General features: G+C 47.1%; 4 protein-coding genes across 8 annotated transcripts in view; 2 read left to right on the forward strand and 2 right to left on the reverse strand.

Moving 5' to 3' along the window:
• Positions 1-27,100, forward strand: part of E23 (ABC transporter G family member E23) — a 482,421-nt gene that overhangs the window by 394,867 nt on the left and 60,454 nt on the right. The window lies entirely within an intron of this gene.
• Positions 1,062-3,923, forward strand: LOC119168515 (uncharacterized). Its single transcript, XM_075889253.1, has 3 exons — positions 1,062-2,108; positions 2,714-2,876; positions 3,490-3,923. Exons 1-3 carry the CDS (start codon positions 1,870-1,872, stop codon positions 3,823-3,825), a joined length of 738 nt encoding a protein of 245 aa, XP_075745368.1. The 5' UTR covers positions 1,062-1,869; the 3' UTR covers positions 3,826-3,923.
• LOC142802628 (uncharacterized) lies at positions 3,872-4,787 on the reverse strand. The gene is made up of 2 exons (XM_075887612.1): positions 4,770-4,787; positions 3,872-4,552 (listed from the first exon to the last, which is right to left on the reverse strand). The coding sequence occupies exons 1-2, from the start codon at positions 4,785-4,787 to the stop codon at positions 3,872-3,874; spliced, it is 699 nt and encodes a 232-aa protein (XP_075743727.1).
• LOC142803686 (uncharacterized) lies at positions 4,473-5,766 on the reverse strand. The gene has a single exon (XM_075889254.1). It carries the CDS (start codon positions 5,717-5,719, stop codon positions 5,060-5,062), a length of 660 nt encoding a protein of 219 aa, XP_075745369.1. The 5' UTR covers positions 5,720-5,766; the 3' UTR covers positions 4,473-5,059.

Here is a 27,100-nt window from a genome sequence, read left to right on the forward strand (position 1 = left end):
CTTTCTTTTCCCACTGTCCCGATGTGTCCTTGAGTTTTATTTCGCATCGCCAGCGGAGAGAGACTTCGACTCGCTTGCTCAGTGTTCTGTGTACTTGAAGGTGACGTCACTTCGGGACACGTTCACGCCGGCGTACATGTGACCGCGGTGTCACGCGAATGACCTCTCACTGACCGCGACTGACGAGGTAAACGGAAACGATGTTCGCGCACCGTCGCGCCAAAATGCCCCTGCGCTGTGTCGTTAATTTGCACCAAATGTGACTGCCACGTCACGTAACCGTCGGTGTATTTCGACGTCCTGTTCACACTGTGCCTCTGATTGCTTCAGCGGCTTTTTTTTTTTCTCGCCGATATCCAAGTGCAGCGAGTGATTGAGGTTTTCTTTAGCTTGTCCGGCATACGCTATGGGCTTTAGGAATATCGTATTACCGGACAATGGCATATCTTGTGGCGCAACGTGCAACCGCACTTATAGTACACTTACGGACTGAGTTTGTTCGTTTTCACTTGGTTTTTTTTTTTTGGGGGGGGGGGGAAGAAGTTGAGAATGAATTACGTTGGGATGTTGCCGCTGCTGAGAATTTACACCACCACTGAAGTAGAATGTACCACGTTTCGCTAATAATAATTCAAGATTTTCTGGTTTATCTCGGCCTCACCAAATGGAGTTCTCTCTGGCCTCTCGCGGTGACGGCTAAAGAATCTGTTGTAACGCTAACGCAAAGAGGTTTGTGCACAAACCAAAACGGTACTAAAGCGTTGTCGCTGTCTATTCGCTATTGCGGTGGTAGGTTCACAACCACCACGTCTGCACGTTCGCAAGATCTGTGTGCCTCGGCGACATGGACGTGCCCGAATAGCTAGCTTTCTTCTTGGGCAACTTGGTATATTCACGTGATATATATATATATATATATATATATATATATATATATATATATATATATATATATATATATATATATATATTCACAGCAAGCTTTACGGACTTAAGGCCCAACGAAACTGTTCCCACGTCCATAATGTGCCTGGCAATTAAAACAGCACAAAAAACAATGGGGACAACGTGAACACAAACACAACCGTCATATCGAGGTACACTAAAGACAACATCGCTGTTACAATTGCGGGTAGCAACGATTATCAAACAGCTAGACGTTAGGTGACATTGTGTTACCAGCAGAGTGTCCCAAGAGTAAGACAAGTTATACGGACTCAACACTAACCTGTATTGCTCGGTGCATTATAGTAGACACTGTAGTTAAATCTGGTCTTAAAAACAAAAAAAAAGTCGCGTTATGCATTCGCCTAAGGCGGCACCGAGGCAAAAACAATTTCTTATCTTAGGTTCATCTTCTTCTCAGTCAGCCGACTGTACCATTTCCTTTCAAGGAGTTGTTGGAAAATGGCCACCTATTATACCCCTGTCACACGGGCACTTAAAAGTCTTTTAAGTAAGCGGTCTTTTTCCGAAAAGGAGTTCCTGACAGCAGACACACGGCACAGAGCGAACTCATTTTCAGAAGCGGTCTTTTTCGTAAACGGCGTTCGTCGATCTCTTTTACGGCTCTGAATGAGTAGCCTCAAAACCAGTGGGCGCCAGCAATTTTCGAGAGGTGGAAAAAAAAGAGCAAATGCTTATTTTTCTGTCACCAAAACTTTTTGTGAAAACAAATTTCATATCCTGCAGAAGGTGTAATGAACTCTTTTAATGGTTATTTCCTTTTCTACTCTCGTAAGCAGCTACAACGCGTCGGCAATATCACGTGGTGACGCTCGGTCTCGCGCCGCGCCATTTTGCACAAGCGAGGAAAGCGTGGCAGTCGTGTGTTTGCCCGTCATTTAAGTGGTCCGAGTCGGGGCGTCTATGGCCAACTCCGGAGATCAAGCAGCCGGTGCCCCACGGAAAAGGCAGCGTCTGCAATGGTCAGAAGCAGACACGTGGAGCCTAATCAGACTCTGGGAGGACAACCTGCACTCGTTGCGAGCGCAGAAGCACAACGGCGAGGTGTACACCAGCATCGCGGCTGCACTCACAAGTGCGGGTGTCTCCCGCACGAAGGACCAAGTGCACACAAAAATAGAAAATCTGACACACACCTACAGGTGAGGCAAATTATTTGAGTAAGCTTGACGCGTCTTAGCGGCCTGTAAGCGTGAGGAGGGAAGTGGGACGACAACAGCGATCATGGGAAAAAATGATTTTTTAAAAATTGTATTGCAGGTATGTTATCGAATGCTTCCAGTAAGTTTACTGGCGATTTGAGCAGCAGAATTTTTTCGCGAGCAGGTGAAGCGCATTTGGCGTGGGAAACGTCCGAACAATCTTTTCGAAACGACGCCCCACCGTAGGCAAAACGTTGAACACCAAGTGAATGGCCACGTGTGGAAGCATGCTTATCGCGCGTTTTAGCCGCACACAAAGTTTCTTTTCGGCGATTTGCAGTGGAATTGCTTTACAATGACGCGATGTTGCAGTTACACATGTTTAAGTACAAACGTCAAGAAACGCGTCTTTGTTGCTTGTTAAGCGTGCAAACCTGTCATGTAACAAGAAGGAAACGCGCACTTGATGTGGCGTAGGTTTAACAATTCGCTTCTTTCTACTTTTCGCCGCGCGATTGTACAGTTTGCATGTACCAGTGGTTTTCTCAGCGCGCAGTTGTCAGTCTTGTAACATCTGTTTAATCATTTATTTTCGTATTCTTCAGGAAATGCCTTAAAGAAAAGACAACGGGCTCGTCCCCACCAAGCTGGACCTTTTTTGTAGAGATCCACAGATTTCTTGGAAGCCTGCCTGTAAACGACCCCTCTTTAATGGAGGAGGCTGGGATCAGCTCGAGCCCAGCAAGCAGCAGTCCCTCAGTTGAGGAAGTAAGTAACTTCTAGTGGCAGCTACATTCTTTATTGCAAGCAAGTAGCAGCGTTAAGTGCAATGGCAGTGGCTTTTTGTTTTTTGAAGCTGTAACCCACTCTTTGTACCAGTGTAGCACAGTGTGCACCACGTTGGTGCTTCATGTTTGCCTTTAGCCATGTTCTCCGAGATATTGTTGCTGTAGTGTTTTAAATTAACCAACAAAGAAATATATTTTCAGAAAGCATTTTCTTTTGCGTTTAATCAGCCACATCACCACAATAAAGTACGATTTAACATGACATGGTGGCACAAACCAGAACAAATATAACAGGGACAGTCATAAGAGTACATTATGGGACAAATACTGCAGTGGCTGAAATACATCTGCACTCACATTGCCATTTCGGCATCACAGAGCTTTTGGAACCATTACACCAGTCCTTAGGGTAAACGTAATGGTTAAGCAATTCGTGTGGGAGTCAGCATTGTAACACAAAAAGCACTCTTGTTGACATTTCCTTCTCTATGTGACATTTCCATCACTCAGACGTATAGCACACAGTTGTTAATGGCTATTTCACATGTGAAAATGTGCAATCACCACATTTCTGTCATTTTCTTGAAATGCAGCTCATCTCTGGCATGGTGACCGGATCGTCAAGTGACGATACGGAAGTAGATGCACCCGAATTCGCACAGGCTTCAGCAGCACCTCAGCAGCCAAGCAACATCCAAGACTGTGTCACCGGGCGCAGAAACAGCCCAAGCGACAGTGGAGATGGCGCCCGCAGAAAACGGAGAAAATACACAGGTGCCGAAATGAAGGAGAAGATGCTGAATGAGCAGCGGCTCTTGAGGGAGCAATTTGAAGCCGCCCATAAAGAGGAGATGGAGATCCGAACAAAAGCATTAAAGCTGCAGGAGAAACTTGTGGATGCAATGGTTGATTTTTTTAATAAAAAGTGATGCGATTTCCTGTACTCATTCCGGCGATTCTTGTGATTGTTGCGTTTTAGTTCACTTGGCTGTAGTAGTCCACAAGCGCGGCCCTTATGTCTGCTGCGTTTCCAACTTGGGCTTCTGTTGTGCATGACGGCTGCGGGAAGTCAACGTCTGACTGCTGCACTTCATTTAACCACTGCGGGTGGACATTGTCATTGAAGTGCTCACAAATGTTGCTTAGCACGCAGCATGCCCGTATTACTAAGCGAGCATTGCCTACATGGCACTCCATCCTTTTCGCAGTGAAGCGGAACCTGGCCTTAAGCCTTCCAAATGCATTTTCAACAATTCTCCTAGCTGAACTTAAATGATAGTTGAACTTTTTCTCACTTTCACTAATCTTCCCGCGGTGTCCAAACGGCTTCATCAGGCTGGGTGCCAATGAAAATGCTTGGTCACACAGAATTAGTGGTGGTACTACAGTCCCGGCTATGGTGGCAAGTGGAGCTTTAAAAAGGGGACCCTTAATAGCATTAGAGATTTGCGAAAACCCAAACACGTGCGAGTCATGGCAGCGTCCAGGTGCTCCAACGTTGATATACCTGAAGCGGTATCTGTGATCCACAAGTGCCAGCAAGATGATACTATACCTGCAAAAAACAAAGAGCGTGGCACGTAAGGTGAATGCAGCGAAGTGCAATAAGCACCAAATGTGTGTGCGTGTGTTTTTGTAGTTGTTACAGTGGTGCAGCTACCTTAAAGTACTATCACAAAAGCATGTATATTTGTGTACAGCTAAGAATCCGCTGTTTTCTGTGGTCATTAATGGAGCCAGGGATGTTTTTTTTTTTTTTCTTGCAGCCTTGTCATATGTCTTCAACATAGTAGGTAATAGACATTAAGTTTTCTGCAGATGAGCTGCTGCTTTCTGCGGCCGTTATGAGCATGTCGGAATTATCATTGCAAACGCAATCTGGCATCTTCATGCTGTTGCATTAAAATGCTTACGTGAAAATTGCGTTGCTTGGCTTGCTCTAATGCCTGTAAATGATGCGAGATGGTAGGAACCAATTGTGCGTTGACGAAAGCACTTCGCATCGCTTGTTTTTATTTATTGCGATGTGGACTTGCCCTTGTGGCAGAGCTAGGAGTGAACTATATAGCGTAACGAAAAGGTTGAATAGTGCTGTTTTCTAGGCACATTAAAATACGGTATAAATCATGCTTTTTTTTACATTAAGAAGTTGTATTAGGCCACTTACCAGCCTTTGTAGTTGTAGTAGTCTGTGGCATGCTCCTTAGGTGGCGAGATCGGAAAGTGGCATCCATCCAAGGCTCCGACGCCTTGGCGGAAACCGGTGACGGCCTCGAATTCCTGAATGTGCCTCGCCATTTCCTCTGGGGTCACCATTTTGATCCACTCGTGTTCCAGTACAGCGACAACAGCCTCGCAAAACTGCCTGTATAAGGTATTTACTGTCGAGCGTCCAACGCCGAAGAGGTTGGCCACAGTCCTATCTTCGGCTGACGAGCACAGCTTGTATAGGGCAATGCCGACTCGCTTCTCAGGAGTGATGGCTTCACGCATGTTGGTGCACTGTCTTTCGAGCTCACTGCGCAAGCTCTCCACAATGAAACGAAATGTGGACGGGTACACTCGAAAAGATTGTTTGAAGTTCTGCTCACCGAGGTGAGGTACAGTTCCCTCGAACCACCTCTCGTTTCGTCTGAAGGCCCAGATCGATCGATCGCAGGCCTTCTCCGACAGCTCCAGTGCGCACAGCAAGGAATTGCTGAACAGCAGTTGCTGCTTTATCCTCTCCTTGGCGGCTTTTGCAGCGTCTGCCTCGCTTTCCAGAGCGAGAAGGCAGGCCATGAGGCTTGCAATCCTCGCTTTTTCTCCCGTGTGGTCGCCCATAACGTGTCGAGAGCAGTCGAGAGCAGCGAAAAACAAATACGGTAAATAAAAGCCCAGGGGTGCCAGACGGACTTGCGCACGTCGCTAGTTATGGGAATGCTTCCTTATCTAGTGCGAAAAACATTCACATTGGTGTTTATTCATCTCTTATTCTTAAATTTATTTGAAGAAACGAGCAGTGCAACAAGTCTTTAATTTGTACATCGTGATACATCGTTTAATTTTCATTGCTTCTCTTTTAACTGCTAGCGCCACGCTTTCGCTAGCGTCTTCGAACGAAAACACTAAAAGGAGATCGTTGCTGCCGTGTGTCTGCGCCGCAAACACCTCTTTGTTAAAAGTCTTTCAGCTTCGTAAAAGACCGCTTACTTAAAAGACTTTTTGCGCGCCCGTGTGACATTTCTTCAACAACACTCGGTGTTGCACGGCCTTCTGTACGCGACAGATGAGGAAGGCGTATTTCTACTGGCACTAACGCAGGAACTAGGGCAGCCACACGAGGGCGCAGCCGTCCTTTATTGCTCGCAAAGTAAAGTGTTTATTATTTGTTTTATGTCTCTCTAACCGTCGTTTTTGTCTCTGGTGCTCCCGATCCCCGACTCGTCCGTTGTCTGGAAGTGGGACGCGTCAACCTTTTTTTGATGGCATCTACGACTGGCGGCTGTCCATATCGGAAGCCGTCACACCGAAGAGAAAGGGGAGGAAAGGAGGGCGAGCTACCGTCCACATCCGCCTGGACTTCGCGTTTCGGGACGACTGATGAGATAGAACTGGGAGTGGGGGAGAAGGGAAGGGGAAATGTGGTCTACTGCCGTAAACATCCCTCCTCTCTTTTCCCCTCTTCAAAAAAGCTGCTGCGCCGACGGTGTGTTTTCTCGGACACTGAACGATGGTGCAACAAAACGCAAAACGGGCGAGTGACCTCCATCCGCTCAAAGAAAAGAATCTCCGGAAGGCGCGCTGAAAATTGAGAAACTGTCCGAAACTACTCATCGGCGGAAGAAAAAAAAAGGAGGTAAAAGGAACTGAGGGGGTTGGCGGTGGAGTCGGGGGAGGGAAGAAGGTGGGTCGTAGGCTTCGTGGGTGGGGAGCTGTGGAAACGAGGTTGCGGTAGACGGTTCGAATGAGTGCTGCTGCGTGGTTACGCCAACTGGACATAACCAAACGCACCAACCGCGACCTCCGGCCTTCCTCTTTGCCTTCCTTTATTTCCTTCCGTCGGTTTTTTTTTCTTGCGTCTCGGAGAGGTCAGCTTCCCGGATACGGCAGGGAGAGATGCGCAAAAAAATAGCGCGGGTACCAAAAGAAAAAAAAAGGTGGCAAAGGAAGGCATCGGGAGGGAAGGGAGCTTCAGAAGGGTGATATTACAGACGGCCAATGCTGGTTTTGGACCGGTTCCTCTTCCGCCGAGTTTGTTTGCGACTCTCGCACGGAAAAACTGGCTGGTTTCGCGTTGTTGAAGGAAGGTTTAGAATAAAGAAACAAAAAAAAAGAAAGCCCGAGAAACTTTTTTTCCCCTTCCCGTCTGGCGGTCCTTCTCCGGGATCACGCCATCGTGGCGCGAAATGCGGCAAGCAAAAGGGGGAAAGAAGGATTGGGGAACCCCTCACCTCTTGACCTAAAAGTTGCACGTGGGACCGCACCACAGTGGCGGTGGTCTGTTCCGAGGGGCCACTCCTTTTCTGTCTCCCAGCAATTTCCTTTGCTTTTTGTCTTTGGTGTTTTGTCCCTTTCTTCCCAGAGGTCAGAAGGACGGTCCAGTTCCGTTTTGAGGAAGCAGTGGCCGGTGAAAACAACAAAATGCAATGCGGAGGAGAAAAACGGCCCTCCTGTGTAAAGCAATCATCAGTAGAACGGGGAAAACTGCGGCGTCCGGTGATAGGTTTAGGCGGAAGGGGACCGGTAGGGAACGGTCAAGTAATTTTTTTTAAGGTCTCCAGCCTTTGCACCCCCCCCCCTTTTTTTTAGCACACTTGCAAGCTCTGCTTTTAAGCAGACGTTGCGGTGTTTGGCCGCAAGGCGTGTAAGGCCCCGGTTTTTCGTCAGAGAACGTTCAAGCTGTTGTCCAACCTTGCGTCCTAGACGCCTTGTTTGCTGCCGGGAGGACGAGGAAAATAATAAGGAAAAATAACGTGGAAAGGGTCCCAGCTGAGAGCTCGCGCAAGTCTGATGCCAGAGCGCGGAAGAGCTGTTTGGTCCGGTCGCTGCCAGAGGTCAGGCTGGTATCCGGGGTTTCCGCCCCCTCCTCCCCTCTACCCTTGTATTGTGCATAACATTTGTTGTTGTTGTTGCCCAAGCTATTGCCAGGCTCGCACGCATTTTCGGTCCCTTCATTCTGTTTTTTTTTTTCCTATACCACGTTCACCTGACCTCAAGGAAAAGGAATAGGGCAAAAAAAATTCTTAAGCGACATCTGCTGCGTGATTCTTGACCGTTTCGCGTTACGTCGGACCACGTGTTGTCCCCGGTAGTGGACAGCAGACAACTTTTTGTGCAACTTTCCTTCTTCCTTTGCCCCTGTTACTGTACCAACCTGTCTGTTTCTTTCTTTTTTTAAGGCAGCTGTGATCTCGTATAGCCACATGTTCTCTGTAGGCTTTCCACGTATAATTATATATGTACAGGTGGTTTCACTATTAAGAGGAACACTTGCCTGTGGGGCATGTTCGGATTTTGTTCTTTTGTAAAAGAATCTTAGCATAGGTTTTCATTGTGCAATTTGTTGTTAACAGACAATATTCTTCGTGACAGACTAGTGTCCAGGGCAGGGACAATGTTTCCGCTTCCGCTAGCAGTTTGGAGTCGCGAAGTGCTTGTGGAAAAATTCATTCGAGTATTCCTTTTAATGGTGGTCTGCAGTGTATTGTATGCCCATGCATGCTGTTCTGTGCTTCTGGCGTGTGTTGCGTTCAGCCTTAACGCGGTTAGACTGCAAGGATATAAATAATTAAAAAAAGAAACGAAACAGAAATGAAACCAACCTTGGCAGACAATGTAATAATTCTTCGGAGATATAATGTTAGTGGTGCTGCTGTAACAGCGGAGGGCCAAAGTTGAGAAGCACCAAGCCAACACAGCTCTAGCCGGCATTAAGTTGTCAAGTCTGCACCAGCCAACATAAGCAACAAGATATAGCCAGCACTACCGAAGATCTACCGACACAAGCCGACAGTAGTCATTATTAGGTCGAAGTTAGTACCGCTAACAATTGCCGGCAGTATATTTGCATTCAGTCAAAGATGTTACTCGTGCCCCGCCGCTGAACGTAGGTTAAGAGACCTGAAAATATATTGTGTTAAAAGAAATAAAGAGGGTAGAACACCTGTTGTTGTATCTTGTTTCATTATTGCGCAATGATGTACGCCCCCCCCCCCCCCAAAAAAAAAAATAATGATCGGAAGCACTGCACCCTGATCATTCGCTGATTTACACTAGAGGTCAGTGCATGCTAGCAGTCCCGCGTCATGCGTGCTTCTCTACCTCGGCAAACCTGAGTTTGCTTCTTTTTCGGTCGCGTGCGTAGTCGGCTCAGTCGGCGTCCTTGTTGCTGTCGTTATCGTTGTTGTTGTTTATTCTGGTGCGGCGCGTGGCGCCCTCTTCGAATGCTCGTCGCGGAACTTTGCCGAGGAAGCATCCACCGAAAACGGAAGAACGAGCTGTTTTTCTTTTTTTTGTTGTTGAGGAAGTCGTGTCGTCTTCGTCTTTCACGGTGGCGCGTGCGGTGGTAGAAGCTGCAGATGCTGCAAGCGGACTGCGCGGAAAAGCCGTGGGCTTGCTGCGCGGCCGGCATGTTTTGGTCCGCTGCAGCCGCTACTCGGTATAGCCGGAGATGCGAGGGGAAGGGGCCACTAGGTGGTGCCATAAGGGTCACTAGGTCAAAAAACAAGCCATCGTGCCACCGTTTGGCCTGCGCGTCGTCTGCTCTTCTATCTTCTACGTCTGTTTTTCGCCTGCTCCTTTTTATTCGTCTGCTTCATTTTTCGTCTGCTTCCTCGCCTCCGTTTTGAACATCTACGTCGGCCTTACACAGTTAGGACCTGGCCGTTTACGGCCATTGCGTGCGACGGAGCCTTACGAGAACATCGTGGTGTGCCTCTACCGGACATGGCTGCCGGTTTGTTTGTATTTGCCCGCGTGTTTCGTGAAAGATGGCCGGCGGCGGTAGCGTGGCGCATCCTTCTCCGAAGCGTCTTCTTCCTCCTTGAAGGTCGTCGCCGCCGCCTTGGAATCTAGGTCTTGTTTTGGGCTGTCGGCCCGCGCTTCCTTATCGCCATCGCGCGCGTAGTAATACACACACCCGAACGCCCTTTCGACGCAGCGAGATGATCGCGCCGGTTGTGTTCTTGGATTCTCTCCGCGTGGGGGAGCAGTAACTCGTTCTTGTGGCGCGAAATCGCCCTGCAGGCGTTTTTTTTTTGTTTTATTGTATTTTCTTTCGTTACCTAAGCGAGACGAAACAGTGTGTTACTCTTCGTTTTCTCGGTGCTCCTGATCTGAACGTATTTCTTGATCTGAACGTATCGCATGACGAGTACATTTCTTTACATATATTGAACGAATCGTTTCTTCGCTTCCGCCTCCGGCTTCTGATTCAGGCGTTTGTCTGGAATATGCGTATTCGTTTTTGCACATTTTTATTTTTATTGCATAAAACCTTACATTGCCTATGTTCATTGATCCGTCACCCAGATGCCCTGATAGCTTGCCATGTATCAAGGAGGCTCAGGCTTTCCTCTAACAACAATCACTTTTCTCCTGTGCCCGTCTTCATCTCGGGGCTGCAATAAAATTGAGAGAGAGATAAGTTTATTTACAGAAAGGCAGAGGTTGGCCTGAGCGATAGCTTGCTCTAGCCTGCTACTCTACACTGGGGAAAGGGAAAGGGGAAAAGAAAAATTAATGGATGACGATGGTGAAATAGTGAGGTGAGTATGTAATGTTCTTTCTAGCTGAGACACATTTATAGCCGCGCATATAGTGCACTTGTTTCCAAAAAGGTTATAACTGCTCTTGTGACCGCAGTTGCACTGTTGGTGTCTGGCCAAGGGCCCAACACGGTCTCATCATTTAATGACCTACTGCGATATATTTATTTAATATCCATATTTGGAACGTGCGAGGAGGATCTCGCACGTTTCAAATATGGATACCAACTCTGAGGGGGGGGGGGCAGGAGTGGTTTAAAGGGGTGGAATTAACTGCCGGCTGATGCCTGTCAATCAGTTCCGATTGCGATATTCAGGAGCAAAACTGCGAATCTGTCGTCGGGTTGACTGGATGCTCTTTCGATCTTACATAAGCCCTCCCTTAGCCAATGAAGCCCCGTTCAAAATCAGGGGGCGCCACTTATCCTGAAGGTGACAATCGACAAAGCATTGCTAAACCTTGTACGTTACATTGATCGCGGCTGATGCCGCGCCCCTCGTAATCGTATATTGGTTTATGTCGTAAAACTCAAACAATATATCATCATCATTATATTGGCAAAGTCCGCTGACTATAGTGGCAGGGGACGCTTGCGAACGATAAAACTTCGAAAATCTGGCTCCAGTTCTTATTCTTGTTCACCTGTTGCCCGTGGCACGTACCCACTGTGGGAGATTGGCCAATAATTGAGTGGTTTTATAAAATTGTATGCAGATTTCGTATACTGGAGGTCATATAATAGAAAGATTACATATTTATTTATTTATTTATTTATATTTATTGGTACTGCAATCCTATTACAGATATTTTAGCAGGGTGGTTACAGATATAATTTTCACAATGTTGGCACTCAGGAATACATAAACCAAACAAACAAAAAATAGAACGGCATGATGTGAACAATCAGGTCAAATTTGCTGCAAACAACTTTAAGGACGGCTCCATCACTTGGTTATTAGTTAGTCCATTCCACTGAGTTACTGTACGAGGGAAAAAGGAATATTTGAAGCAGTTATTTCGGGACTGGAAAGGGGTTATTGTAAGTTGATGCCTTTGGCGGGTGGCGTATACACAGAAGAAAAGGAAATGATATTGGAAACATCAAGCTTGTAATGCCCTTTAATTATTTGGTAAAGAAATTGTAGTCGTATTAAACGATTTCTAATATTACCTCAGAAATTATGGTGCTTGATCTAGTGCATATAATTATTTACTTGAAAAACTTTTTTTTCTTAAAATAGAGCAATACCCAGATTTTTCATACGTGTATAATGGTGCAGACACGTTAGAATAATGATACTGGTTAATTAGTCAACCGATTAGTTTCAATTATATAGTCCCTGAGAGCCGTGCATGTCTTCGCACTGGAGAACCCATCAATAGAGGCTCCAAAATGCAAAATTACAGGCAGACCTACGTTTGCTTTGTTTTTTTTTTTTGATAACCGAAGGTTTCTTTGTCTACAGTGGCAAATGATCGTCCGTTGAAAAAACGCAGCCAACGTGAACCATGGACAAACGTGCGATATACGAGTATCCCAAGGGGCGCCGGTGTCCTTTTCAGAGCAGAGTTACTGTACATACTCCTAAAAGCATGTACTGTAACTTTATTTCAGAGTCGAAGCGATCGCTGCCCGGAGGCGTGCCCCTCCAAAGAGAGGAGCGAGCGATGGACGACGGCGTCTCTGAAAGTCGGCGGCTTCGTGACATGAGTGCAGGCCCCCTTTGTTTGGCGTTTAGCCGCCGGTAAACTTATCAGTCCTTGCTGTGCAAAAGGCCGCGTTGTACAAGAACGTTTCTGAGTTGGACTGCTTTGTTCGCAGTACGACGGCGAGGTTTTAGACGCGAATAGCGCACGCGGACACATACACAGGGGCTAGTGAGGGCTGTTTGAAACCAACTTTCGTTTTTCTTTTTTTCTTACTGAGCTGACTGCCCTTGGGCGCGTGCGTTTTGCTGGCAGCCTCTGGCGCCCCGACGCATTTCTTGTTGTTCTTGTTTCGATTTGTATTCGCTTTTTTTTAATTGTTGTCGAACCACGGCATCTCTCTCTCTCCCTCTATCTCTCTCTCCCCCCCCTCTCTCTCTCTCTCTCACACACACACACACACACACACACACACACACACACACACACACACACACACACACACACACACAAAATGCGTATTTTGTGTGCATGACCACAGCCTGAAAAACGCCTCCGGCTGAAACTTTTCGGCCATGCTTTTCACGGTGCTCGACCTTTCCGTTTCTTCACAGCACTTCAACTTCCATAGCGCACGTTTCGGTGCAGGAAATGGGGTGCATGCTCCAAGTGACTAGCGTGTAGAACAAATGCTTACACACAAAACGTCTGCCATTGCTCCTATAAATAGTTCGGAAATTTAAACATAACCTTTTTTCAATCACTTTTATTCTAAATACTTGCTTCGTTTTAACTGCTGCAGTGCTTGTCCCACGAAGAGACTTTCCAAGCTTTCGCGCATCGAATGACAAGAGCGCGTAGTTACGGGGCAGTCTATTGAAATCGTCAGTCGCAAGTCAGTGAAATCGCATATATTGCGGGAGCGTACGCTTTCGTCTTTGATATTCTCATCTGCAGTTCTTACCTAATGGGACTGAATCATCAGCAACAAAGGCAAACCCAAAGGAAGCCAGGGGTCGGGCAGAGTTCGACGAACCTCGAGGAATCGTCTCACCCGTTCAGAATAACGTTGCCTGACAAAAAAAAAAAAACACCACCTTCGCATTTCTCGGTGACGACCCGCAGCTATACTATCCCTTTCATCCGCTGTCTTTCTCAACGCAGCAGGCGGAGCAGGTACCACTGTGTTGAAAACGATAGCAGAGAAAAGCCTTTTCTCGAGTTCTGGGCGCCTGCTTATTCGACCTCCCTGCCTGGACTTGACAAGATACTCTTTGGTCCTCTGCTCACCCCTTCTATAGATATATTCTCTCTTTCTTTCTATCAATTTTACTTCCCCTTCCCCATTCATAAAGCCACTGAGCCGTGTCCCCTCGATGGGAGGCAGCAAATAGTGACCTTTGATTTCCCAAGTTCTTTCTCGAATCACTCCCTCTCTCAGTATATGCCACGCGGCATACCAGTCGAGGCATTTTTCATAACTTGGTGCGCGCGGCGGGGGCACAAAGAGCGCGGTGCACCACTTTGACAGCAAAGCAGTTCTTGGAACGCGCAAGCAATGCGCCGATATGCGGGAAGCACGCGTGCGTCTATAATTTTCAAAAAAGAAAAAAAAAAAGAACGCGGATCTCGAACACATCCCGCAGGAGCCGTGATCCTCCGCCAGATACGAAGAGCACGCCGTTTTTCAAAGCATGCGGCGGCGCGGCTAAGGCGCACAAGTTCGGAACGAGGCAGCACTGAAACGAGTATATCCTAAATAAACTCTCCTAAATAACGTTTTGAGGTGCAACGGCTTTCTTGAGTGGTGTACGTGTGGCCGAGGGTCATTCGCACCTTTCTTCTTTCTTACAGCGTCGTTTTATTATCTTCTTTTTTTTGTGTTAGCGTCACACGTCTTATGCGACTGGTATAACCCTTCTTCCATTGTATTCCGCCGTGGCTTCCGTCTACACATAGCGTGCCATCGGTGAGACATATGGTATACGACCTCTTTTCTACGCTCGGCGAGCTACTAATAAACTACCGGGGATCTGTCATCGTGCGTTGCTTGTACTTTTCTTGTTTTTTTTTTGCGAAATACACCACGTTTATACTTGAAGTCATTTTTTTAAATATATGGCTCCTGTTCCAGCTACACCAAGGGTGAAGGAAACAGCTTGGAAGAAAATGTGCAGCTGTATAGAGGCGTGAAAAGAGGACGCGTTATATATCGTGTTTGTGTGCGTGTGTGATGTGCGTGCGTGCAGTTTTCCCGTGTTTAACGGAATGCATGCATGTATATATGCATGCCGGGAAACAAAGGGGTATTGCTCGGGGGGGGGGGGGGGGGGGTGGTGCGAAGTGTATTACATCGTAAACTCTGCTCTTACGTGGAACGAGGGTCATATGTATATCACGTATCGTGGTTGCCGGGATAGCTTTCTTTTCTGTTGTTGTTTTCTTTCAGCGCATCAACACGTATACCCGCACGTTCCGTTCGGTGTTGTCATCGGTGGCGTTGGAAAATTAAACTAGAAAAAAAAATGTACGAAACAGATTCTTGAACAGAATGGATAACTTCTTGAAGGTGGTTGCGCGGGGTTGGCTGTTCTGTTCTCGGGGTAAAGCTGCACTGGCTCGGCAGCGTGTGACGTAATTTACGAGGCTACGTGCGGTGCGCACAAAAAGGCCGTTGCTCTCTTTCTCGCATTTTTTGGTTCTCTGTTTTCATGCTGTCCGTTAGTGTGTGTGTGTGTGTGTGTGTGTGTGTGCGTGTGTGTGTGTGTGTGTGTGTGTGTGTGTGTGTGTGTGTGTGTGTTGCGATCGTGTCAGTATTTATTGCTTCGTCGTCTACGTCGTTCTCTAACTTGTGCGATGTTCCTAGAAACCTCTCTCTCTTTCTGTTGCTCTATACACACAGCAGTGGATCCAAATTTTGACCTGCACAACAGTCTGACCCCCGTTCCCTCCCTTTTTCCGCAAACCTTTTTCACTTCATTTTTAGTATTTTTTTCCGGCTGTCTCCCTGACCTCATGGCCCGCAAGCGCTAACTTTGAGAGCGTTTCACACGCCACGCAAGTAACGAGTGCTTTTAGGTCTAACTGCAGAAGGATATAAGCCACGGATGACTCTGTGGTGCGCAAAGAATCTCTGAAATGGAGCCTGCTACTTTCCTGCGCTAAAGATCTGTGCGCGAATTGACATGCGACTATTTTGTCGAATACACGCTGATCAATACATTGTTTCCCTAAAAAAAAAAAAAGACAGCTAAGCTTGCATCATAAGGATTAAAACGGCGAAGATTCTGAAGTCTAATCTGGTTGTTCCTATGTTGTCCCCAGGATTTAACTATGGGTGGAGCTTGTTAGTGTGTTGCTTCTCAGCGCAGAATCATCATCATCATCAGCCTGACTACGCCCACTGCAGGACAAAGGCCTCTCCCATGTTCCGCCAGTCAACTCGGTCCTGTGCTTGCTGCTGCCAATTTATACCCGCAAACTTCTGAATCTCATCTGCCCACCTAACCTTCTGTCTCCCCCTAACCCGCTTCCCTTCTCTGGGAATCCAGTTTTGTTACCCTTAATGACCAGCGGTTATCCTGTTTACGCGCTACATGCCCGGTCCATGTCCATTTCCTCTTCTTTATTTCAACTATGATATCCTTAACCCTCGTTTCTCCCCTAATCCACTCTGCTCTCTTTTTGTCTCTTAAGTTTACAGCGCAGAATGGTTCTAGTTAAACACGACGCGTGTGTCGAAACTCCGGAGGCAGAAACTCGCGCAGAAATCGAGCGATCGCGCATGTAGACGACCTATACGGGCACATATTAATTGGCTATCCCAGTCTCCTGGATCGGAACAGGTTGCAAGTGCTGAGCAACTACTGGAGCTGGCATTCTGCTACGGGCTAACGCAAACTGTCACTGAATTTACTCGGATAGGGACTACAAGGTCATCTATCCTTGATTTGGTTTTTGTGTCCCCAAAGCTGTTGCCGTTACTCAGCCGTTGTGAAGTTGTAGAAGGCCTATCCGACCACAGAATGGTAGTAACGCACCTAGCATTGTCCCCAGACACCTTGGGTAAACCCACACTTAGCACTGTATTGAATTTTATGGCGGCTGACGATGTGTCTATTCTGGACTATCTTGAAAGGTCCTTTGATGAATTTCAGGTCCTTTACAACACTGACTGCAGCACTGATAGGCTATGGCATTTCTTTTCAATTGTTGTAGGGAAGTGCATAGACAGCTATGTACCTAGGATTAGAAAACGCATTTGTAAAACCAATCCCTGGATCACCAGAGAAATCATTCACACAAAAAGAAAACTAAAACGGAAACGGAAATCTTGTGCAAAAAATTGTACCCCTGAAGGAACAGCTTGCATTTCTTCAATGAGACAAGAACTGAAACGTCTGATCAAGCAGTCCAAGGATCGGTTTTTCAATGTGACATTGACAAAATACTTGAAGGAAGCCCCCTCAAGGTTTTGGCGCTTTGTAACTCCCCCAGCAAGCTCTCCGAGGCCACCTGAAATTACTCAACAACGTGTTGATGATTTCAATTCTTTTTTTGCTTCTGTGTTTACTCATGATAATGGCATTTTGCCCGAGTTTTCTACGTCACCATTGCAGCGGCCGATCGATGATGTGGTAATTAGCGAAGAGGGTGTCCTAAATCTTTTACTTAATATAAATACAAGAAAAACCCCCGGCCCTGATGGTATACCAAACGAATTTCTGTACAGATACGCTGAATGGGCGGCTCGCTTCCTTACAAAAATATTTCAGTCGTCCCTGCGCAGTGGCTCTTTCCCACTAGCGTGGAAGCAGGCTAAAATTACCCCTGTTCACAAAAGTGGCTCCTCTCGAGACGAGCGCAACTACCGTCCTATTTCGCTTATCAGTACATGTTCAAAGATACTCGAGCACATTATTAACAAACACTTGATGTCCTATCTTGATACGCACAATCTATTATCTTCGAAGCAGCATGGCTTCCGCCGAGGCTTATCTACAACAACTCAGTTAATCGGATTTGTTCATGATCTTTCAAAAACAATCAATTTGCGTGGTCAAACTGATGTGGTATATTTGGATTTCGCAAAGGCATTTGATAAAGTGTCGCACTCAAAGCTCCTGTTTAAAATTGACAAAACGTTTCAAAATAATCACTTGACAAAATGGTTTTCATCCTATCTCAGCTGCCGTCAGCAGTTTGTTCAAATAAAAAATAAACAGTCTAGAGCAGTTGCAGTGAATTCTGGAGTTCCCCAGGGGAGCGTGCTGGGTCCCCTTTTATTTTTGTTATATATAAATGACCTACCAAACCGCGTTACGGTCCCGATAAGGTTGTTTGCCGATGACTGTGTTGTTTATAGTAGAATTGAGACTGAACATGACCAAGTTAATCTAAACAACAATCTTCAAAGAATAAAGGATTGGTGCGAAGAATGGCAAATGAGTTTGAACACAGAAAAAACAGTCTTTATGACTATAACTAGAAAGAAAGCACCTCTAGATTACAACTACCAGATTGGCAATGCTTTCCTCAAGCGTGTACAAAACTATAAATATCTTGGGTTATGGTTCACGCCCGACCTCCGGTGGAACACTCATATTGATAATGTATGCTCCAGGGCTACCAAGGCATTGTATAGCCTTAGACGTAACCTTTATACCGCCCCATCTGATATAAAGTGTCTTGCTTACAAAACTCTTGTCAGACCTATTATCGAATATTCTAAAATTGTCTGGGACCCTTACACAAAGACAAACTGCAATAAAATAACAAAAATACAGCGACTTGGTGCGAGATTTATTTTTAATAAATATAGCCGACATCATTCTCCTACTGAACTCTGTAAAAAAGCTGGACTGGATAGTCCTGAACTTAGGACGAGGATTGAGCGTCTGAAATTCCTCTTCCAGTTAATTCATAATCAATTTAAACTAAACTATTCAGATTACTTCCAGGTCAGCACACAAGAACACTCCAGACATCGCCATAATATGTATATACCACCCCTAGTCCCACGTAACGATTGCTTTAAGTTCAGTTACTTTCCACGTGCTATTGAAGATTGGAATATGCTGCCAGAGTCTATAATTGGTTGTTCCTCGCTTACATCATTTGAACAGAATCTAAAACGTTTATTTTCCGAATAACAGTGACATATGTTTTTTTTTTTGCGTGTGTGTGTACTTTTTGTTGGTTGCATGATCCTGCAGTAGTTGTCTTTCAAATCTTCAGCGAGGTGCAAAAGTGCCGCCTCAAATGCGTCATGTGCTGTTCTGCGCGTATGTATTGCATCGCATGTGTGTTCCATTTATGTATGTTATGTATAACTTCGAGTTGCTGGTCACAATAATACCGAGAAATTATCTCGAGACCTGTACGGTACTTCTTTTTTGCAATTAATTGTTTGTACTTCCACCCTGTAACGGCCCACTTCTGGGCTAACAGTATAAATAAATGAAATGAAATGAAACATGGTCGTTAGCGTAGAGGCCTTCCATCGCTTCGTGTTCTTCTCGCAGCTGCCGTAGTGTTTCCTGTTCCCGAGTATTCTTTCGTTGTACGTGCACCGCTGGAGCGATCCGTACAGATGCACCAGGCATGGTCGAAATTTCCGGAGCCCTCCACTACGGCGTCTCTCATAATCATGTGGTGGTTTTGGGACGTTGAACCCCACAAATCAATCAAATCAATCAATCAATTCGTACAGATGCCTCAGCGAAGCATCACTTAGCCGCGCGGCCACTGTACTCATCACTCGGTTTATCGCTATGGTTTCTAAAAGTTTTTTCCGCGATGACTGGTTACGTCTGTAGAAGTCTTAGTGTTTGCCGCCCGTCTGTTTTCACTTTTAGTGGACAAGTGGTGATCAGCGTAATTTGCCCAATTTCTTTGGCACATGCACCTTCACCATAACCTTTTGTGTACTCACCAAGGTTTTTTTTTACGACCCGCTTGGACAACTTCACTGTTAATACACGTAGACTCATTGATTCGCAAGAGGTCGTCATGGTCATGTACAAACATTTTGCGTGAAAGTTTAGTAGTTGAACAGCGCATTCACTTTCTTTGGGGGGTCTAAATAATAATTGATAGGATAGGATTGATTGGAGTGTGGTGTACCACGAGTTAAACTAAAGGGGTAGGCCTTTGTACGAGCATTTGGCATATAGGCGTTGTATTCAAAATACCTATTTTCTTGAGAATGCAGCTAATGGTCCTGTCAATGGCGTGACTGAAAGAGAAGAACCAAGAGGGGCGGAAGGAAGGGTGATTCCTCGAGTTAACACATCCTTTCCAGCACGACGTTATACGACGTTATACGACGTTTCTGAAATATATCAGGCGATGGTATACGACCGGACTGTTGCTAACGCCATAGCCTCAACATCCCATCTCCGTTCCTTCAACATACGGCGTTCGGTGCCCCTATACGAGAGGTGCGCATACAAAAGCACCGCTTGGGGCCTGCCGCGGGAATCGCCGTCACCCGTGTATACACGTGTACACTGCGCGCCTGCTATTGCAGTGTGCAGAGAGAAGTCAGCGGCACTTCTCTCGGCGGGCATCTATAACAGAGAACGCCACGATGGCGACCATAGGATCTCTCCTCAGTGTTCTCATAAGAGGTGCCAACGGATATGGGGCGTGAGGGGGGGGCGGGGGGGGCGGGGTGCGCTGCTGAGTACGCTATCAAAAAACGTACCACCAGTAACACATGCTCTCCCGAGGCGTCTGTACGTAAAAATGACTCCATCCGTTCGTGAACGACTTGTTGCGGTCCTTTATGTGTGCGCAATCGAGACTGGCGCTGGCCTTTGCGGGGGTGCCTCAAAAGATACAATGACTGGTGAACGCAGAATTCTAGCCGCCATAGCGTAATTCACGCCGCGCCTGTAGCGTAATACCTTTGTGAGCGAGGTGTCGAGTTACTGTATGGACGAGAATACGGAGCACGGGGGATGGGGGGGGGGGGGGTTCGAACGAGTGTGTATAGTATCAGTGTGCTTACCACACTGGACGAAACCTGTTCCTTACCCCCGTGCATGGTGCGCTATATATATTACCAGACTCGTACTGTGCCTTGTTCTTCCCCTCGCGGCTTGCATTAGTTTGTCAACTTCGTTTAATTAGCGCCGGTGCGCCCATCGTCGTGTCGGCGAATGAGTAAACAAGAGCGCCGTCTACGCTACAATGTGTTCGCGACTTTCGAAGTTGTACCGAGAACCTTGGGGACGTTCGACACTCATTGCCCGGCCACCGAGGGACCGAGGGACAGCTTACAATGTGTAGTCGCTTACTGTGCACCAAATAAAGAGGCCGCTGGTATACGCGGATGAGGCTGCAGCATACGCTCAAGCGACCATCGTTTCGTGTAGCTGGATATGTGGGTCAACTTTCTTTTCTTCGCGTGAAAGTACTAAAGTGCATCAGATAAATCGAGAAAGAAGACATAGCAAACTATCAACTGGTTCTGAACCGGGCTTGAGGTGTTAGGCACCCTCCGCTCTGCCGAATCGGACTCGCTCGCTGGATTTTGTGCCGACCGGTTGTGCCCCCGCGATCTCCGACGACAGCGCAGCTCTGGCCGACTGGCTCCCCCTACGCCATTTCCTGACGCCGACAAGAGCTCTAGCCGAGTGGTGCCCCGTCCTCGGACTCTTGCGACCGTGTCCATCTTTCCTATCTTCTCCTTACTTCGTATGTGGCTGTTCCTGCGCATCTCTCTCTTCCTGCTCCTCCCTCTGTCTCTATACCTTTTAATCCTATCCTTTTAAACCCTCCTTACCCCTCGTGAGCTACTGCTGAGGTGTCGCACTCTGATGCAGACAGTTACGGAGCTCACTTCTCTCTTCTTTTCGTTTAAGAATCAGAATCATTTCCCCCCAAACTAGCAGCTGTTTATCGAGGTCAGAAACGGGGAATACATGCGTGGAACACACGCAGGCGCAGTGATTCGCTGCCTTACGACGCCCTGACGCCATCCGGGATCGCGGTTCAGTTCTTTATCGTTACGGTATAGAGTGCTGTTGACGGAGCCTTTGTTACACATGCGCCACAAGAAGCCGGTCTGAAGATGTGTGCTTTGACGAAATTCATTCGCATCCTTTCACGTGGACTTTCCCGTTGAAATGGAGTAAGAGTAGTCATTGCTGCGGTTTTACACCCCATTACCACGATGTGGTTGAGAGACGCCCCTATAGTGGAGGGCTTGGACAATTTCGACCACCTGAGGCCTGAATTAAAGCACACTGGCTTCTAGCGTTTCGCCTTCATCGAAAGCTGCCGCCGTGGTCGGGGTTCGATCCCGGGACCTTCGGCTCACTGCAGTCGAGCATGCATAACAGCTATACTCTATATATACCGTGGTGGAGTCGTCTGCAAGAAGGTCCATTTGCAGAGGGTATAGCACCGCGAGCACGGTGAAATGTGTAACCGGGCAGCACGAAAAGACGACCGGCGTTGTCTTTGAGAAAAGTGTTTTGGGAGCGATGCCTGGCTACGATGGTTGCTCTTCTTCTCTGCAAGCCGCGACGCGCGGCTGCAACTCGTCGATAAGCATTTGACGCTTCCCGACTCCGCTCGTCGAGGTTCCTTCTTCCGGGGCACTTCGGCTCCGCCGTCAACTGCTGTCTGTATGCAGGACGTCCGGAAGGCCCCGAAGGAGAGGGATTCGCTGCTTTGTTGAGAGTCTGTATTTGTTTAGGGAAGCGTGCCTCTGTCACATCTGTTACAAGCGTGCTCGTTTGCTTGAGATGGTTAGTGACCAATTTGATATACGTTCTGTAGAGCGCCGCCGCGCATTCAGGGCAAAGGAAAAGCACACGAGAAGCACCGCATTTTTTTTTCTTGTATTCTAGATTTCGTGTATTTCGCTCTGGGTGCCTTGTACTTTCCTTAGGTTCTATAGATTGTTTTGAGCCTGCAGTTGTATTTCGCATGACCTCCCAACCACTTTATGCAATAACGTCGCTCTTTTAAAGCGTAATTTTGTTTTCGTCATTTCTTGACTATAGAGTTCTCGCGACGCAGGGATGTGTTTGTTTGGTTCTAATGTTGCGATAACCATTCATGCTTGTCACATGTTCGAGTCGATATAGCTGCGACCTACGGGGGATATAAGCGGCACACTCACGAGATATAGTGGACCGTTGTGGTGGGACGAAGGCCCGCGACACCAGGGATTTCTATTCAAAGTAACAAGGACTTCAGTGACATGACCGGTTATTTTTGTATTTTTATTTCGCCATAACTGCGGTGATGACTTCACCCAATATCTATAGGTACGCTTGCTAGAAAAAACAAAAAAAACTAATAAATTGGTGCGTGAAAAGTTCTGGACTGTGCGTTGTCTTCACCATTCACGCCGTCGCATTCTACTGGCTCCTTAATGTATGCTTTATCCCGTTGATTTTTGTTGTTGCTCTGCTTCATCCTGTTGACTGCCATGCTTGTGCAGTATAGCGTCGGAGCGCGCTCTTCACTTCCGGAAGTCAAGAAGGCCGGGTCGTCGCACGCTCGTTGCGTCACTCGAAACCCCCTCGACGCCTGCCTTTGATTACCCCCCCCCTCCCCTCCTTATTCACACACGCGCGTTTGAATATCCCGCCAATCGCGTACGCGCGCACTTAATTCCACCCGGAAACAAAACCGCGCAAGTGGAGGGCAGGGACGTTCTTCTGTGTGTGCTCAAGCCGACGCTAAGTGCGAGCTCAGTTCGAGGTCGTCCTGTTGGTTCGAGAGGATGTTCAGATGGTAGCGTTGAGGAGTCGGAGAACGGGTTGTGTAGCGATCGGGAGTGTGGAAAAGCGAGTGAGCGTAAGCCTGTTTCAATCAATAAATCTATCAATAGTCAATATATCAATGAATGCATTCCTAAGTTCATTCCGAAAAAGGTTGGCGTGTGTTCTTTGGATAAGCTGGTTTATAGTTATTGGCAACTCTGATGAAAGAGATGTAGTTTTATGTAATGTCGTTAGCATATCACGTAATGTTTTGCAAAAAATGCATACCATACAGGATAGAAAAATAAATGAACAGAATACAGATCATGACGTAATTGCTCGATGATGTTCATTTATTGTTTTCGCAATGTAGATGTAGCCCAGTCGCGAAAAAAAAAAAAAGGTTGAAAGATGGGCAGCGAGAGAGAGGGGGGTAGGTAAGGAGAGTGCTGGATGTACGCGCACGACCGTCGCGCTAAACAAATCGCACTTAAGTCGGACGACGCCAGCGGGTCTGCAAAAGCCGGCCGCCACTTTCAGTCGCGTCGTGGAGCGGCGGACGGTTCCATGGCTTTAGCGACGTGCGTGTGTATGTGCGTGTGTCCCAGAGTAATGGATGGATAGACGAGCGGCTGAGTGACTTTACGCGATCTATATACGCGTCCACACTCTTACACAAAAGCCACTCGTGCCACGTGTCAAGTAACAAAAAAAAACGACAGAAGAAAAAAAAAAGAAAATGTCACGCACTCCGAGAGGCGCGTCAACCACTTATCCCGAGAGTTTTTCGCGGCATGCGCTCGCATCCCTTTCTGCATCGGCGCGCAAACGCTACGGAGTCCCACATAAAGTGCCAAAAGCGGCGTCGTCGAGGTCGTCCGTCGCTCGCCGCAGCTCTCTATCCGGCCCTTTAGCGCGTGCTATAGCGCTTTTTCTTTCTCTTCTTCTTCTTCTCTGCGTGTATGCAGCGGTCTCGTTTCCTGATCGGGCTCGTGCTTCTCGGATTGCCGGCGTCTGCTCGTTCGCATTGGCGTCTGCAGCGCCGCACTTAGGCTCTATAGCCGCTTCTCCGGGACGCGTGATCCATATTTGGTTTCATTTGGTCGCTTTTTTTTCTTTCTGTTTTGTTTTTTTCCCGGCGTCCCTTTTCTGGACCGGGCCCTCTTCTGGGCAGCTCCGGTTGCCGAAGTATAGCTGTGGTGACTCGTCGTCGTCGCGAGGCTGTCGACCTCTCTTCTGAAACTCGGCACTCGATGGTTCGTCGGCGATGTTTATTTCTTCTTTTCGTTTTTTTTCTCTTCTCTTTCGTCTCATACTCGTACATTCCAGCTTTGAACATGACGCGCTCGGCGCGCGGTTTCGGTTGCTCTCAACGGTGTAGCAATTAAAGTCGCCTGCTGCACGCGGCGAGGTGATGTCCTATATCGAAAATGCCGCCGAATTGCCACCGAAAATGTTTTTCATTCCTGGGGCACGTGCAGTGGCTTATCCGGAATTGCTATTGAGGGCTGGGTGAATGGATTCAATAGAGTCCGTGGGACGGTGGATCAGTGCCTGTCCGCAAAAAGGGCATTTTTTCTATGTCGCGTTTTTTTTTTCTCGAATGGGGAGTGGGGGGGGGGGGGGGAGTTAACTGGGCATTTGGAAATGTGTTTCTAAATATCCCTGTGCTTGATTTATTAAGCGAATACGAGAAATATTGTTTTGGTCTTGCTTTCTGGTTGTTTAGTGAGATACCCGTATACAACGTGCTTATGCCAAATCGATCATTACGTCGAGTGCTGTAGCTCGCCTAACTCTTTGGTGGTGTGGGCGCACGTCGCCACTCGCTATCCGACTGCCATCCAACTTTCTTATCAACTCTTAAAACGCTATAGTTCAAATAACGTATTACATTTTCTTCAATGAATGAGCTATTATAAACTGTGAGCATGTTGTTAACACGATTTTTTTTTTCTGTAGACGGAACTTCTCGTAGGCATTGCAGGGTTAATACACGCGCCCGAATGGCGGTACGCCAACGTAGCGTATACCGCGAACCCATCCGAAAGTGGCCGGCAGTCGAATCCACTATATACATCTTCAACAGTACATGGATGCCGCCGTAGACAGCCACTGATTGATTGATTGATTTGTGGGGTTTAACGTCCCAAAACCACCATTTGATTATGAGTGACGCCGTAGTGGAGGGCTCCGGAAATTTCGACCACCTGGTGTTCTTTAACGTGCACCCAAATCTGAGTATACACGGGCCTACAACATTTCTGCCTCCATCGGAAATGCAGCCGCCGCAGCCGGGATTCGAACCCGTGACCTGCGGGTCAGCAGCCGAGAACTTTAGCCACTAGACCACCGTGGCGAGGCGTGGACAGCCACTGAACAACGGTGGAGATGGCTCAGTTCTTTCCGCATTCTATGCAGTCACAACCGTGTCACGAACAGCGAAATTGCGCGCACTGCATGACAACACGCGGTCACATTCTCCTAACCGGCCACCGCCAGCTTGTGGACCACTCCCTTATTTTTTGGGGGTGCCGCGCGGATGCGCTTCGAGTCGCGGAAACCGCTCACCGCTGCCCTGCTGATTGGTTTATCTATATTTTCCTTTACAGCGACGATAACGCTTGGCCCATATCTACGTCTTATCGGCCCCGACGACGAGAGGAAAGCTTTTTTTTTTTTCTTTCCGGGACTGCCGGAACTGTTGATTTGTTTGTGCAGCACACGCACGACCGCTCTCGTTCTGCCGCATGCAGCTCTTAAAAAAGGGAGCCCACGCGATAACGGACGGGACTGAAAAGCACTTTCGTTTTCGCCGGCGTTCTGCTCTGCCGCTGTAGGAGAAAACCGTCGCAGTCCATAGCTCCTCAGTGGCTGTGTATACTTACCCCCATATTCACAAACGCTCCTCGACTCAAATTTCACCCTTCACTTGACAGAGTTGAGCACTGCGCCGCTGCTCGGCTGAAAATGACGCTGCGCTACTCAAGAATAACCGCCTGCGCAGCACAGAGTTTGCGTTGCACATGTTCAATGCACTCTCCTTCCTCGGGACGATGAAATTGGATTGTTAGGTTCAGTGAACTATATATACATGCAGTCACCTGTATATACACAGTAATAAGTTCGGCGCACTAATTCAGAACGTGGCCATCATTTTTACTGTGATCTTTGCTTATCAATTTGCTTAGCTATATTGCTCAAAACGTCTCTAAATTAAACCAAAAAGTCCGAATTTTTGAATGGTTTTGTAACACCGTATTTACCCCCAATCTCCTGCTTGAAGAAATAGCACCTGATTTTATTTAGCACTCCGAATTCGGGTCGTTTGCGTGGCAAGTGCATGCTCTACCACACGGCCACACTTTTTTTTTCTCTCTTTAATGCATGGAAATAATGCAATCATATTTTGTCTCCTATATCTATACAATTCATCGTTTTAAAATTGTTTGCATGCACACATGCGCAAGACACAATTTCGTACAGTCCAACGAGCCTTCAAAAGTCAGGTAAACAAACACAGCTGTCCAGATATCCAAGCCACTCCGCAACAGGGTCGAAAGTCTCTACAACACTACGCACATTTGCTTTTTTTTCTTTTTTAGGAAAGCACTCTGTCGAGCGAGGTGGTTCAGCATATCAGTAAATCATGGGGCTCCGGCACAATCAATGAAGGCCTAATAAAATGATCAAATCGTATGGCGTATTATTGTTGACGATCTTTTTGAATGGTTAGGAACCTATTACCATGAAATATTGCAGTAATATTGCTTGACACAAGCGCCTATTTCAATAGAACGTCAGAACATGGTTGTGATAATAAATTTGTGGTTTAAAGCCGGTAACCCACTACAAAAGACCACACTACAAAAGGCCTCTTCGCCCGTTTCCTTGAGGCCACGTATATACAGTAAGTGCATTGTAAGTTCGAAAATATTTCATACACTTGGGGTTTGAAGTACGTTCTAAGAACAGATTATCGCTAACGCGTTCAACTTCACAAGGCGAAGCTTTTGGGGTCTGCTTTTTTTTTTCTTATGAGTAGAGCACTCGTAGTGTCGGGCAACACTGGCGAGCCGTG

The sequence above is a fragment of the Rhipicephalus microplus genome, chromosome 3 (genome assembly GCF_043290135.1).
Source record: "Rhipicephalus microplus isolate Deutch F79 chromosome 3, USDA_Rmic, whole genome shotgun sequence".
NCBI classification, from domain to species: domain Eukaryota; kingdom Metazoa; phylum Arthropoda; class Arachnida; order Ixodida; family Ixodidae; genus Rhipicephalus; species Rhipicephalus microplus.